The sequence below is a fragment of the Halictus rubicundus genome, chromosome 1, assembly GCF_050948215.1.
Source record: "Halictus rubicundus isolate RS-2024b chromosome 1, iyHalRubi1_principal, whole genome shotgun sequence".
Classification (NCBI taxonomy): domain Eukaryota; kingdom Metazoa; phylum Arthropoda; class Insecta; order Hymenoptera; family Halictidae; genus Halictus; species Halictus rubicundus.
Window position 1 is genome coordinate 31692592 of NC_135149.1, and position 14560 is coordinate 31707151.

The 14560-nt window shown below is 36.4% G+C and overlaps 2 protein-coding genes across 5 annotated transcripts in view; one reads left to right on the top strand and one right to left on the bottom strand.

Moving 5' to 3' along the window:
- Adsl (adenylosuccinate lyase) overlaps positions 1-14560 on the top strand; it is a 53031-nt gene that overhangs the window by 16391 nt on the left and 22080 nt on the right. The gene's annotated exons all lie outside the window — the stretch shown is intronic.
- On the bottom strand, positions 937-13166 carry LOC143361436 (uncharacterized). Of its 4 annotated transcripts, none has more exons than XM_076800828.1 (5): positions 12920-13166; positions 12002-12107; positions 10806-11017; positions 9837-10022; positions 937-2771 (listed from the first exon to the last, which is right to left on the bottom strand). In XM_076800828.1, the coding sequence occupies exons 3-5, from the start codon at positions 10893-10895 to the stop codon at positions 2541-2543; spliced, it is 507 nt and encodes a 168-aa protein (XP_076656943.1). In that variant the 5' UTR covers positions 10896-11017; positions 12002-12107; positions 12920-13166; the 3' UTR covers positions 937-2540. The 4 variants fall into 4 exon arrangements, with proteins under 4 accessions (XP_076656943.1, XP_076656935.1, XP_076656959.1 ...); XM_076800820.1 differs by having other exon boundaries at positions 10806-11020; XM_076800844.1 differs by lacking the exon at positions 12002-12107.

The following is a 14560-nucleotide window of genomic DNA, read 5'->3' on the forward strand; positions in this document are numbered from 1 at the left end:
TTAGAAACGAAATACATAACTGTTGATTTCGATCTCTGCTCGTAACACTGTTCAGAAAATACAGTGAAACGTTCATTACTATTACTGATACTTACAAACTGGAATATCCTAAGCGGTCTGATGATTAGTTTCGCGGTACCGTTGGTTCCGCGCTTGCCAAACACTGTCGACTTAAACGGATTTAATCTTTGCAGAAAGGAACGTTTACCTGCAGGTTAGGAAATGTACAATTGTTTATCTTTGCTGAGCAGCGTGCGAGAAAGAAGAAGATACGTTGTTTAATTGGGCTACTTAGATCGGTCAACCTTGTCTTTTCATAATTCCCTCGTTTCGCTGGAAGTTCGTTTTTTCTTCGTTTTATAGTATCGATCGAACCTCCGAGTAATCATTAAGACCTCCGATGTCATTCAACTTTTTGTTACATGCGTTCTGAACGTTGGAAAGTTGAATTCGCGCCTCGATAAATTTCCGACTTCGCGATGAACAATTGCGGGAGTGGGAGAAGCCAGCGTAAACATATGCAATAATTGGATACCGAACTTATCAACTCCATTTTTCGAAAATTTCTCAATTCTATAGTCCGAGCGTGCGAAGTATTCAGCCTTTTACAAACAATATAATTTTCTTCATCAATTTTTATTGTAAAAAACAATTGTGATAGGGGGGACAGGAAGAAAAAATAAATTTTGGGTAATTTTTCTGAGTGTGTTACATAAATTACATGGAAGCGCAACATTTCTCCATAGTAATGGCGCTTTTTGGATCCGCTGTAAGTAATTTTTCTTTAATTTTATACTTTTGAATGCAGTCTCATTGTAGCTTTTAATTTGCAATCTAAATTTCCGTGTACATTTTACTTGTTCATAACTTTCTCGGAGAATTCTAAAAAATTAATTTCGTAACACTTTTCTCCACTTTTCATCAATTATTACTCGATTGTTTCGTTAAACGTTTTTATTGATACAGAAATCACATAGTTATTGCATATACAATGTACGAAAGATAGCGTCTCCGTGTTTTCATTCGATTTTTTAATATTTAAATATAAGTAATACATTTGTTAAAATACGAATTATAAAGTTTACTCGAACACGCGTGATAAACGATTTACGCGTCTAATTACATATTTTATTTGGTACAGTTCCACATGTTTATCGTGTACACGAGTGATCTCTGGGATACACGATTGTTAGTTTAACATTAAATTGGACGGAATTGTTTTGATAAAGACTCGGCAAGATTCATTAGATCTACGAGCGCGTATGCGATAACTAGTTGCAATCTTTTCGGTTCGCTTATGCTATCCGTGAATATTAAAAAATATATTATTTTTACCTAAGAATATTCATGGCAATTCTGAGATTGAATTTCATCATACGTATAAAACGTATAACTTAACAACGCTACTGCTAATACTTTAAGAAATAGACTGTAATTCTTTACGCAAATGCACATTTTCGAAATTTGTTTTATAAAAATCAGAATATTTTTCTTAATAAACACGTTTCTTTTTTTCATATTCCAATAATTTTCAAGTGTCACAATTGTACGTAGAGTTACAGTCCATTGATAAGAAATCTACTCTATCTAATACGAGATTCATTGCATAACTATACAGACTTTGGATCGTAGCTTAGTATGAATTGATACTTCTCGGTGGTCCTTAAAACGTAAGGTATGCACAAATTCGATAAATCTTTGGATACTCGTTTTAATAACTTTCTTACACTAATCGCTAACGCTAATGAAGATACATTGAATACAAAAGTGAAAACAGATTTATAATTGTAGAAACTTACTCGGTTAAAATTATACTGACTTCAGACACGAACCAATAATTCAACATAACGCAATACTGTACTACAGATTTAAAAATACACGGTTTAATTTGTACATGTTTTTAAAAATAGTAACAGCTACCTTCTAGTTACGATTTCTAAAAAAGCTACTCCTATGAAAACCTTAGAATTAATCCGCGAATATTTGGCTCAAAAGTTTACTTGTCGATTGTATAGTTCGAAACATGGACGGCATTAGGTTCCAGAAGTACAGTGAATTCTCGATACATATACGTCAACAACACGCCAGCGCCGAGGCCTCTCGGTAGAGGGGATAATTCCGCGACGTTTATCATCCAGGCCTTAGCGACATATATAGAGAAATCACTGTATTTCGTGTTCAATCATAGTTCCCGGTTGCACAATTTAGAACACATTCGGCAGCCATTCTTCCATTCCCGCGAAATCATCAAATTTCGTCTATTCGAAAAGCATATAATAAGAACAACTATGTACATGCTCGCGCATGTGGTCGCGCTGTACTAACATATTATTGACTAAGCGTCACTCGTGAAATTGAAATTCGAGACGTTAAAATATTCTTTACCCTAATTATACGTATTTTCCTTGAACAACGTGTAACATCGTGTAATTACTTTACCGTCGATTTGTTCATAGCTTCTTGACAGCTGTCGGTTTCGTGTATCGTTCGCGCAACAAAGACATCGCGAAATAATGATTCCGAATGATACGTCTCCGTTTTCACTGCGTGCTCTTCGTCGCGGACCTCACTATCACAACCACCTCGAGGACGAAAACCAACGCGTCGACGAAAGTGAACACCGCTCCCGATATGAACATGTCCATGTACTGTTTGCTGGGGTAGAACTCGTTGTTGTTGTAGTAGGGGCCCTGGATCTTCCTCCAATTGTAGACGATCACGCTTCCGGCGACGACGTGCAGGAGCGCGCCCAACGAAGAGAACAGTACCAACTGGAACAAAACGACACCAATACTCGAAAACACGGACGACTCGACGCCATAACGCCCCTCGCAAAAACTATTCGATCAAACAAACCAAGCATCTACAGTCACGGACAAAAAGATACGAGACCATGCGTTTCTTCGTGTTCCCATCGGAAGAAAATTTAGTAATTCAATTATTAGGGGGACCCATAAGTAATCAATTATTTTGTAGTAAATTCAAGTTTTTATTATTAGTTTGCCATCTTTCCTGCAAATTTTCAATCCCCCTCTTACAAAAATCCAGGGTTTGTCAAGCAAAATGTAACTCAAGGTGACTCCTAACATCTTCTACAGAATGTTTTATTTCTTAAATAATGCTCCAGAGATCTGAAAAGATCAGAGGGAGCAATATCCGGTGAGTACGGGGGTGCGGTCAAACTGCCCATTGCAATTCTTTGATTTTTTCCTGAGTGAGTTTCGCTGTATGGGGCCGGCCATTGTCAATTTGCAGTATTACACCTTTTCCGTGGACTAAAGATGCCCTCTTTTTCAATAGTTCTGAATACAGCCGTTGTAATTGCTGACAATACAACTCGGCAGTAACTGTTTCTCCAGGTTTCAACAACTCAAAGTGAATTATGCCACGACAGTCCCACCAAATGCACAGTAACACCTTTCCAAGTGATAAGCTAGGTTTAGAGGTTGATATTGCGGTTTGATTTGCAGAAAGCCATTGCTTGGAACGCTTTATGTTATCATAAAGAATCCATTTTTCATCTCCGGTAACGATTCTGCTAAGAAATGGATCTCTACGAAATCTGGATAGCAATGAAGCGCAAATTGATCGACGAATATTCTTATTGGTCTCAGATAATTGACGCGGTACCCATATTCCTTGCCTATATGCCTTTCCCATTTCGCGTAGGCGCCTTTGTATAGTTGACCATGTGGACCCAAGGCTTCTCGATAATTCTTGTATACTTAATTTTGGATCAGCTTCCACTAGAGATTTTAGGGTGTCATTATCAAATTCAACTGGTCGTCCGAGGCCTGTCAGAGAGATCATAATCACCAGCAGCAAACCTTCTGAACCAACGCTGACACTTGTTGACCTTCGATACATCTCCATAAACATCGCAAATTTTCTTTGTTGTTACCGCTGCATTAAATCCCGCATGAAAATGAAAAAGTATGCAATGACGAATACGATCCTCGGAAGGTACGGACGCCGCCATTTTATTACAGGGTTGTAAAAGAAAATTATACTTTTTAGAATATTTTGAACACAGGTTGCTTTACCGAAAACTGTAAAAGGTATCGGTACAGAACTAAAGGCAAAACAAATTCTTTGCAAATAATTGATTACTTATGGGCACCCCTAATATATTAGACACATGCGAGTGCCACGTATAGGTATAACAATTTCTTCTACCTCACTTAAAAATTAATTTTTTGAGTACCACGTTGTTCATATAGATATGATTGATATAATCTGTTTTGCTAAACTCGAAAATTAATTTTTACTATAATCTATAATGCATCCAACTATTGTTACTATTAATAATACTATTAACATACAAAATAGTATTAACGCATTAAAGCTCTACCTTGTGTTGGCGTAACTTTTCTCTCGTAATTGTATCCGGTGAATTGATATTTTATTAAATTAATTATTGTTCGTGTTACAGAAATAATTCAATTATGTTCACAATGTTGATCAAATATTTTCTGTCCGAGATTATCGATAAAATATATATGTGTAGTATATACATGTATATATATATATATATATATATATATATATATATATATAGGGTCGAGTCACGCGATTGGAAGGCTTATTTCGAATTGGGCTGAAACTATTATAAAAATACTTTTAATAGAACTGGATAGTTTTTAAACAGATAAATTATTTGGAGCATTCTACGTTTGCAATTATAATAGTTTAATGCTTAAGAAACGAAAATTTCGTATATTTAAAATTTTTAATACTTGAGTTTATTTTGGTGGGTTTATCAACTCTTTATCTAATTTATTAGTTTACAAATTTTTATTCGTTTCCCTTCGAAGATAATTTTTATTAGGAAAGTTTATTAGGTTGTCCTCGAGGTAACCTCATGGTTAATGATCGAATTTTTGTTGAATTATTGCTTGAGATCGTAAAAAGTTAGCCACTTGTATTGATTTTTAAAGAGGGAGTGAATAAGTCGAATGTGAGGATATGATAGTTATGTAAAAATACGATAATGTAAACCAAAGTCCAAGTCCTAGCTGTAAGGCTGAACAAAGCAACGAAGTATATTATTTACTTTTAGAGGTACGTTAAAAATGTTTCTTCGTTTCAACAGTTTATAAACTATTTTTTTAATCTTTCATAATCAAATTATTAATACGGTCACTGGTTACGTTACATTATGAGATGAAGCGATTTTGTTCGTTATTTTTTGTTTTCCAAAAAAATAAAATAAAATCATATCTTTTAGGAATCGTTATTAAATACTGAATTGAAATATTACAATTTGTTGAAATACTTTACAGTAATGACTTAACTTTTGATGCCTCTATAAATAAACGCAATTAAAAAAATTGAATGGACACGAGAACATGTTTTGTTCAAGGTAAACACACGGATAGAAATCAACTTAATATTTTTCCTAATATTGTCTCATGCAAAGTGTGCTAATCGATCGGTGTGAGAAAAATACGTGGTTGTATTACGAAACGAAAGTTCGATTGCATTTTCTAGAAGCGTTACATTCGCGAAGAAAATAAACTAGTTGAAAATAGAACTTTCCATACTAGTCTACTTTTTCCTATATCTAATCAACCTCGAGGGTATAACCCGTCCCAATGGCGTAGCACAACCTGCATATTAGTTCTCGAAAGAACATTGAACTAACAAACGTAAATGCTGCCGAGTATAGAATAATCTCTTTGCTTAATTTATCATTAATGGGAACGTGCACCAACTTCTTCCCACATTTAATTGCCATATCCTCGAAGATTATCTTTTTACCATTACGAAAAGCTATTCTCCTCGAGCGTTACAACGTGTAAACAAAGCATTAGGTATATGCAAAAATTTTAATAGAAATTATGAAAAATTATTTGAGTCGTTTTTCCTGCGAATAATTATTGAATTAGAGTTGTGACGTTTTTACTGTGTAAAGTTAGGGTGATTTCAAAGCTAGTGAACTAATAAAGATAGTTTAAAAAATTGTGTCAATTTTCGTATGAACGAACGACATATGAATGCATAAAGTACAAAACTATGACGACATTACAGGTCTTCAAGAATACTTACTTTCGACTTATTAAAATTGTTGCAAGAAGAAATACATTAGAATTTTATTTCGCATAATGATCCGCAGTCTAGTCACCACAATTTATTCCGAAGTCCATTTTTTTTAGATAGACTAAAGGAGGCCACGGTGCTGTCCGCGTTCGCATCGAAGATTCTAATTTTATAGCGTGCTATCACTGCGGTGCGACGGTAACCGTCGCCATTTTTCGAATAAGGAGTCCTCGCGTATTACTAGTTTCGATCGTTAAACAAGCATAAACGTCGCAAAAGTAGGTGGTTGATAAGACGAGGCATGGGAACCCGAAGGTTGATAAGTTATAAATTTCCGTCAAAGTAGAACACAGAACACAAGTGTACACTCGCATGAGCAATAGTACATATTGTTTGGGAATGGTTACCATTTATCGAACGTACAATTTTCAGATAATCATGACAAATTTCAAACGTGCTGTTTTGCGATTGCAGTTTTAAACATTTTAAAATGAATTTAAATTACTTAGAACTGTATTTAATTAGGACGACGATAAATTTCAATTAAATGGACGTCTTAATGCCACTCATTACGACATTTCCACGATCAGAGCTATTAACACTAGGTTTACGGAGCACTAAAAGTGACTATTCTGCATTACTTTATAAAAATAACAAGAACGTGCTACCCACATTTTTAGCAATATTTTAAAAATAATGTATACCCAAAGAACTAAATTTGCTAAATGATTTCTCACGGATCGTTAGAATCTTAATAATTTTAAATAAAAAATATTAGAACCGTGAACCTAGTGTTAACAGTGGATTAGTTTCGCCAGTCGAAGTAGCATTCAATGTGTGCTCGATGTGTGCGTGCGCAGGCAACAGTTTACAAAATTACATTTTGTCCAGGCTATGCTATTAACTGGATCGATACAGTTACAGCATTGGTTCGCAATGCTGGGTGTCGTTTATGTTCCGAGAAAAACAAGCGAACCTTCATTAGGCAGCCTTGAATATCTAATGCAATTCGGTGAGGCAGCATTTTCCCGGCAGGTTGTTGCGATTCCCTTTATTTTGCGCACGCACTTTAACAATGCTAACACACGGGTCGTTAGAACAGTCTCACCACGGGCAAGAATAGATTATGTAAACTAAATCCTACACAAAATAATTGAACAATTATGGGGAAGCTAGTGAATGCGGTTAAGACTTCTCGATTAATGTCGATTCAACAACTATAGTAAAACCTCGCTAGTTGTACGAAACTGGACCGAAAATGTAAAAATCGAGGATGTGCAACTGAAGAGGTCATCTGTAGTGTCGTTCTTCTTTTATTTCCACAAATTCGAATTTATTTGTTTCCACTTTCCTAAAATTTTGCCGACAAAAATTGAAAATTGCATAAACATCCGCAGTCTGTTGATAACATATACCCAAAGAAATAAGTTTGTTGTGACGAGCAAAAGTCTAAACACACTTCACTAGTTTGACATAAAACGTGATAATACAACCTATTTTTCAATTGAATGATAAAGATTAGGTACTAATAATTACATAGTGAATAGGATAAACAAAACACATTATTTTCGTTAATATTAACAATATACGGAATATTTGTCGAAAATAGGGATGGAAGACAATTTTTACAGTTTTGCACTTTAATTGTGCTCGTCGAAATAAAGCTTTAAATTAATATTTTGTCCATTTTGCTTTACTTTTTTGTACTGCTTCTAGCCTGCGTGGCATACCATCTATTAAATTTTTAATCATTTCCGGCTCAATGTGGTACCATTCTTGTTCTGTCCTTTTCCACAATTCATGAACACCTCAAGGTGGATTGTCATATGTTGTTAGCCTTCTTTTCACAATTGACCACAAATTTTTGATTGGGTTCATATCTGGACTTTCTGCTGGCCACTTCATCAATACTTTTGATTTCCTAACCAGGTTTTTACTATCTTTGCAGTACGCTTAGGGTCCCCGTCTTGTTGAAATACTACTTCGTCTTCAGCAAATTCCATAGAATTAACAACAGAAGGTAAATTATTTTGCAAAATATTTAAATAATGCTCTTTGCGCATGATACCTTCTATCCGAACTAAGGGACCAGCACCCTTGCGAGTAAAACAACCCCAACACATAATTGAGCCACCCCCGAACTTCATAGTTTGTTTTTTATGCTACTTGCTTGATTACTATTTTCGGATGGAGTCCAGTACCAAGACCTTCCATCGGAGTCAAATCTATTAATTTTTGTTTCGTCAGGCCATATAACTCTTTTCCAATCTTCTGTTGTCCACTCTTTGTATGCGTGAGCAAATTTTTTTCGTAGTTTAATATTTTTGCCTGAAAGAGCTGGTTTGCGTTTCTTTTCTTTCGCTTTGAACCCGATTCTCTTCAAGGAGCAGCGAATGGTTCATTCACTTGCATTTACTCTAACGTCTTGAGCCGTGATTTTTGGAGTTTTATGACTTTCAGTTGCGGTCTACAGTTCCTTGAAGAAGTTGACACACTACCTTTCTTTATTCTTGCAACCATCGTACGACATACACCAGATTTTCCTGCAATTTGCCGTAGTGAAAAACCTTTATCGCACAATGAAATGATACTGTTTCTTTGATCTGCGCTAAGTGGTTTCATCTTGACTTAGGCGTGTCAACTAACTCTCAAATAGGAGAGAAACTGTGTAAACACCACTCTAAACGCGTCTTACTACAGTTGGCTATCAGTGTTTGTTGACAATTTCATTTCCCTAGCATTTGTAGCAAACTGTAAACATTGCTTCGAGTCCTTATTTTTGTAAAATATTATATATATATTGTTAATATTATCTAACATAAACTGTTTTGTTTATCACATTCACCATATAATTATTATTACCTAAGCTTTATCATTCAATTGAAAAATACTCGTCCTCGTACTTTTGCTCGTCACTGTATCTTTAGAGTCTTAATAATTGCAAATTAAAATGATTAGAACCCGTCATTTTGAGAAAAATGAAACTGGTTCGTTTAGAAATTTAAAGAAAATTGGAGAAACGAAACACAGCCGAGGAATGTACAGTATGAATATTACCAAGGAGTAAGTAGGTAACTGTGAGGTTTCAAAGTAAGAGCAAATAATCGCGTGGAAACGGAGGATGTGTTGGTGCACGCACGAAGGACACGGGGCATCTGTTAATTATTGACGCCGTTGAACGCGGTGTCGTCGACGACTCAGCTGTGCAAATGAGCTAGAATCTCGATAGAGAGCAGCGAATTGGAAATTTGAGCCTCGTCGGACTGAACACATGTCGAAAATATCGAATGAAGGAAACGGACCTACACAACGCAACGCCGTTCTTCCTTTTCTGATCGTCACGCGATTCCTCGATTGTGTCACCTTGTCAATTTATTGTTACGAGACGCGTCACGTAATCTAGATTCTATCATGGGTGTGCGTACGAATGTTTCATGGTTTGTTAAACTGTCAGGACACTGTCCTCTTTCGTTACGTATGCATGAGGTACTTAAAGGATAATTTAAATCGACTGCCATTTTACATCGTGCCGAATATTGTAAATCAATTTAAAAATCGCACGCTTTCTGAAAACATCATTGCATACTACGTCGTTTATTAAACGAATTAATATGTTTTCAGTCGAAAATAAATATTTTGAATAAGTACTCATGTCAAAGACAATTATAAATGTTTTGACTGTAAAAGTATACTTTATTCGAAGGTAGTTAGGTGTAAATTAGAAAATTTGTTAAGTTCTTTGGAATGTCATATTTCACCGCGATTATTTTATGCGTTGAATGTATTATACAACTTACCGTCCTCTTTGGTATTCGATCTCCGAGGAAGTGGGAGATGAGGAGGATCGAATTGATGATAACGTATCCAGCGATCGTGATGTAAATGATCGCGGCATCGTCGAGTTTGAATTTCGTCCGGATCAGTATGCGTTGGAACGAGTTCATCGGATCCACCACCAAGCCAATCGCAAATACGGCCAGGATCTGAAAACAATACAATGCATAATGTCAAAAGCGTACATAACAAACATTACGTCATGAAGTACATCATAAAGAATAATCACTTTTAATTGTTCTGTGTAGCCTGAACGATAAGTAATTAATACGAGCAGTTCTATGTAAACTGAAATGCGGATTTTTACACATCTCATAAAACATTTTAGAAAATGCCAGAAAAATATAGTGTTTAATAGAACTACATGTTTGTATTATTTTTTAGCAGTGTTAACACTATTTTTAGTACTTATTTATTTCAATACAGCTTTAAATAATCTGTTATTTACGTAATTCTGTTTTGTCTAGAATAGTTACAAAGATCTTTCCATAGGAATTGATCAAATAAATTTATTTATGCGCGTACATGTATTAAAATTCGCGAAAAATCTACATACATTCACTTTTGTCATTTTTGTGAAAACTAGTTGCTCTCAGTGAAGAAAATGATAAATTGCCGTACAGTGATTTCTCTATATATGTCGCCAAGGCCTGGATGATAAAGGCCGCGGAATTATCCCCACCACCGCGGAGTATACCTCGAAGCTCGAGAGGTCTCGAGAGGAGGGTAAACATAACACGGCTCGGGTATGTCTCCTGGACGATCTATGTCGCTGACAAGGCCCGTGTTGTTGACATAGATCGAGAATTCACTGTATTTGCAATTAAACCCGTTGCTTTATAACATAGAGTCAGCCTCGCGATGAAGATTTGGAGCAGAAACAAAAGAGCAACGGGAGAACTAAATTTGTTTCGAGTAATTATGGTACTCACGACTTCCACGATTTTGATGATGAACGGTATATGTCGGATGATCTTGCGCTCATTCGAGGCATGCTGCTCCTGTTGACTCTCGTCTGCCATTCTGACTCTGCGGTGTTTCCCTTTGCCGTCACCCAGTTTGAACGATTTCAGTTTCGCCTTTTGTTCACGGTCAATTGTCCTGCCTTCCGATCCCTAGTTCTCTTTCATCGAGCGCATCGATCCTGCTGGTAGCATACGTCGCGATAAACATCACAGTGAACAGGGAGAGTGGCGTGTAACCACCATAAGCTGGGGACAAGTGGCGATGAAGTGATTTCAAGAGGGTGTAAATTACTAGTAGAAATTTCAGTATCGTTCTTCAAGAATTTCTGTGCGAGCAAACTCTACAAACTCCTCTTCGTTATTTATCTTCTAGATTAATTATTAAACTGCATGATATTCTTCGGCATGGAAGACTTCGATATTCATTTGAATAGCAAATAAGCATTTGCTTCGTCAAAAAAGTTTTACTTGTTTTAATAGTTTTAAAAAGTTGAAACTAGTATCTGTTGAATTGATTTTAGTATCTCTACTGTTTTAAATTTCGCTTACTCGTTTTTGTTATAAATGCATAAAATCTGCAATATTAGAGATGAATTATGAAAATCTTGATGATGAATTATAAAAAACTTGATAATTACGAATATTTTTGTTCATCTTTGGTAAAACATTCATCGCAAAAATTAATTCGAATTAGTTTGTAAAAGTTGAAAATCGAACAGTTTCATTGACAGTTCGCGCCTAGTATATTTCTGTTTCTCGAGCGGAATGGTATTGGCATGACTGTGTCATTCATATTATGCAATCAGCGGAGACCAGATTGATTAACATTCTATACTACGACCGTCGGTTAAAATTATGTTTTGTGAGTGAATTACGAGAGTTCCTCTATGCAAGAGGACTGCGTGTCTGAAGCATGATCGGTCTCCATCCTTGAACAATTTAAACAAAAAAAATAGCATTCAATCCTATCCTCCCTCAATTTTTTAATCCTAAAACACCATGAAAAGGTAACAGAAATACTCAACATTCAAAATTGAATTTTTCCATCGAGACTAATTTTTATAAACACATCGTCGTTGCCTATGCAACAATATTCATAAATCAAGTGACTGAAATGTCAACATGATGATGACACAACCTTTCAGGAGCCAAACAACACATACCTCTTGCGACGAGGACTCTACGCACGCTGTGTGAACGTTCTTGAACACTTCCTGAAGAATCCTCTTCTCTACAAGCTCGCCAAACCTTAGCCTTCTGGTCTAGAACCTTGAAAAAATCGATTTTTCTTTTTTCCCCGAAACGATCTGCTTAAATTCGTAGCAATAACAAAGTTGCGGAAGTTTAAAGAACGCTAAAGTTAGATTACTAAATGCATTTTTCCCGGAACCTTGCTTTCTAACGTGGCTGAGATGATATCTCAAGATCTAGTACTGCGACCTTCAGATGGAATCTTCAGGAAACTTACCGCTATCAAATGAATCAAAAACTTCAAAACATATGGAAATATTTATATTTTCTCTTATTATGCTAAACTTGAAGAGAGATCGCGAAAGAATCAAAATTCAAAATGTTAGGTAATGAGATATGTTAAATAATGAGATATTTCGTTTATATTTATATTTTGTATTTATATTTTTCGTTTTGCCAAATAATGAGATATTTCTTTAGGTTTACGCCACAACTACATTCCTATTCCCTTTTCTATTTCATTATTTCACTTTTTCGTGCCCGTCTACAAGAAACTATACTATACTTTACAATTTTAGGTATTTCGACCTCAAAAAATTGTATCGCGTAGTCAAAATAACAGTAAATATGTGCCCGAGCAAAGCCTCGACGCAAAATGACGCTCCAGACCAGAAGACTCTCCTCTAAACGGCGTCACTCAGCTGGATTTCGCGATTTATACTCTGTTCGTCGTAATTTCGTCGCTACGTAGTAAAATATACGCAGCGCACGCGATCGCTTGAATAGTCAAGTTCGACGAATGGAGTGTAAGCGGCACGAAGATCGCAGAACGCAGCGTCGCGACGCGTTTAGGTTTACCCCAGCTTTACGGAGGACCCTTTCGCTATCACCTGTTCATCGATCTCTTCACGGTGTCACGGAACGGCTCTGGTTCGAGGTGTAATTTCGCAGGTTCGATGACGCGAGAGCGGCGAACGGATCGATCGATTCGATCGACGACCGGTGGTCGCGGCTGTCTGCAGGTGCGGAATCGCGGCGATCGTCGGCGACCGATGCGGAATCGACAGTGAACCGTGGCAGTTCCACGCTGCGTCGCGGCACAACTTAAACTGGAACGCCAAGCATGACACGCCGCGACTACTTCGTACGAACGTGCAACTTGCGCAGGCGGTCTGTGGGCTTTGTTAGCAAGGTTCACCGCATCACCGTGTGCCGTCGGCTCGCAATCTTACGTCCGATTCTGTCACTGACGTGTCATTTCCCGAAAAACTTTGACCAGCGCACGGTGGGGAATTTGGACAAAATCGGATTCAAAATCAAGGAACTTTCGATAGGAATGTGGTAGAGCGATGACATTTTTTTAAAATGAAAGCTGCAACTTTGTAGAATATGGGAAAAATAGAGAGATTATTACCATCCAATTATTTCAACGAAAAAATGACTTCATTAGTTTTTGTCACAAAAATCTATTTTTTGCAAAATCCTGAGATCGTAGACAAATTTCGAGACCAGATTTGAAATCAGCGTGAAAAAATCTATGGCAAATGATGTACAGCATGTTAAAAAAAATTTTTCCGCGCGTGGTATTGGAAAAACAAAAATTTTCTCGGAATTTGTGCGCGTTTAACGAATTTTCTCGAGGTTAAAAAACGTTCGTACCATAATCTCCCTATTTTTCCCATATTCTACAAAGTTCCAGCTTTCCTGGAAGTTCCTTGATTTTGAATCCGATTTTGTCCAAATTGCCCACTGTGCGGCGCCCCACCCTCGAATTACTTGGGTCACTTTTTAGTCGCCCGCTACAGCTTCGTTCCGATATAAGGCGACGATGTTTGTTTCGAAATAAGGGGTTCGCTGTCCCGAGCCATCGCCTTATAACGGAACAATAGAACACATGCTGTCGACCAATTCTTACTCATTCATTCATTTAAACAGTTGACATGCTTATTTTATCCCTCCTTGAAACGACTCATTTTATACTTCTTCTTGAGGCACGTAAAACCATATTTTGTCGGTAAAGTAGTCACTCTACTTTTGGCAGTCCGGGCCCTTAATACTAGGTTTACGGGACCCGACAAAATGACGGGTTCTAGTATTCTTAATTCACAATTGTCGAAACTGTTTGAAATTATTCAACAAATTTACTTCTTTGGGTATATATAGTGTAAAAGAATTGGCTAAAAATTTGAATAGGTACATTTTTGTTATTTTTATCAAGTAATGTAGAATAGGAATATTTAGTGCCCCCGTAAACCTAGTTTAAGCTTGCAAATAGCTTTCGAGTATCAAAAGTTTTTTTTTATCGTTCTTAAAACCCGTTATATGACTCATTCATTACTCATTATATATTTTACGTAGCGCAAATTAATTGTACAATTATTTGATATTAAGCGAATATATCATCTTGGCGATTCTTTTTCAAATAATTTATTTCGATAATGTTCCCTGCTCAATTTCTGAACATTTCATTCATATCACATTGATTTCTTATTGAAACACATAGAATATAGTTAATGCTTGACTGTCACAAC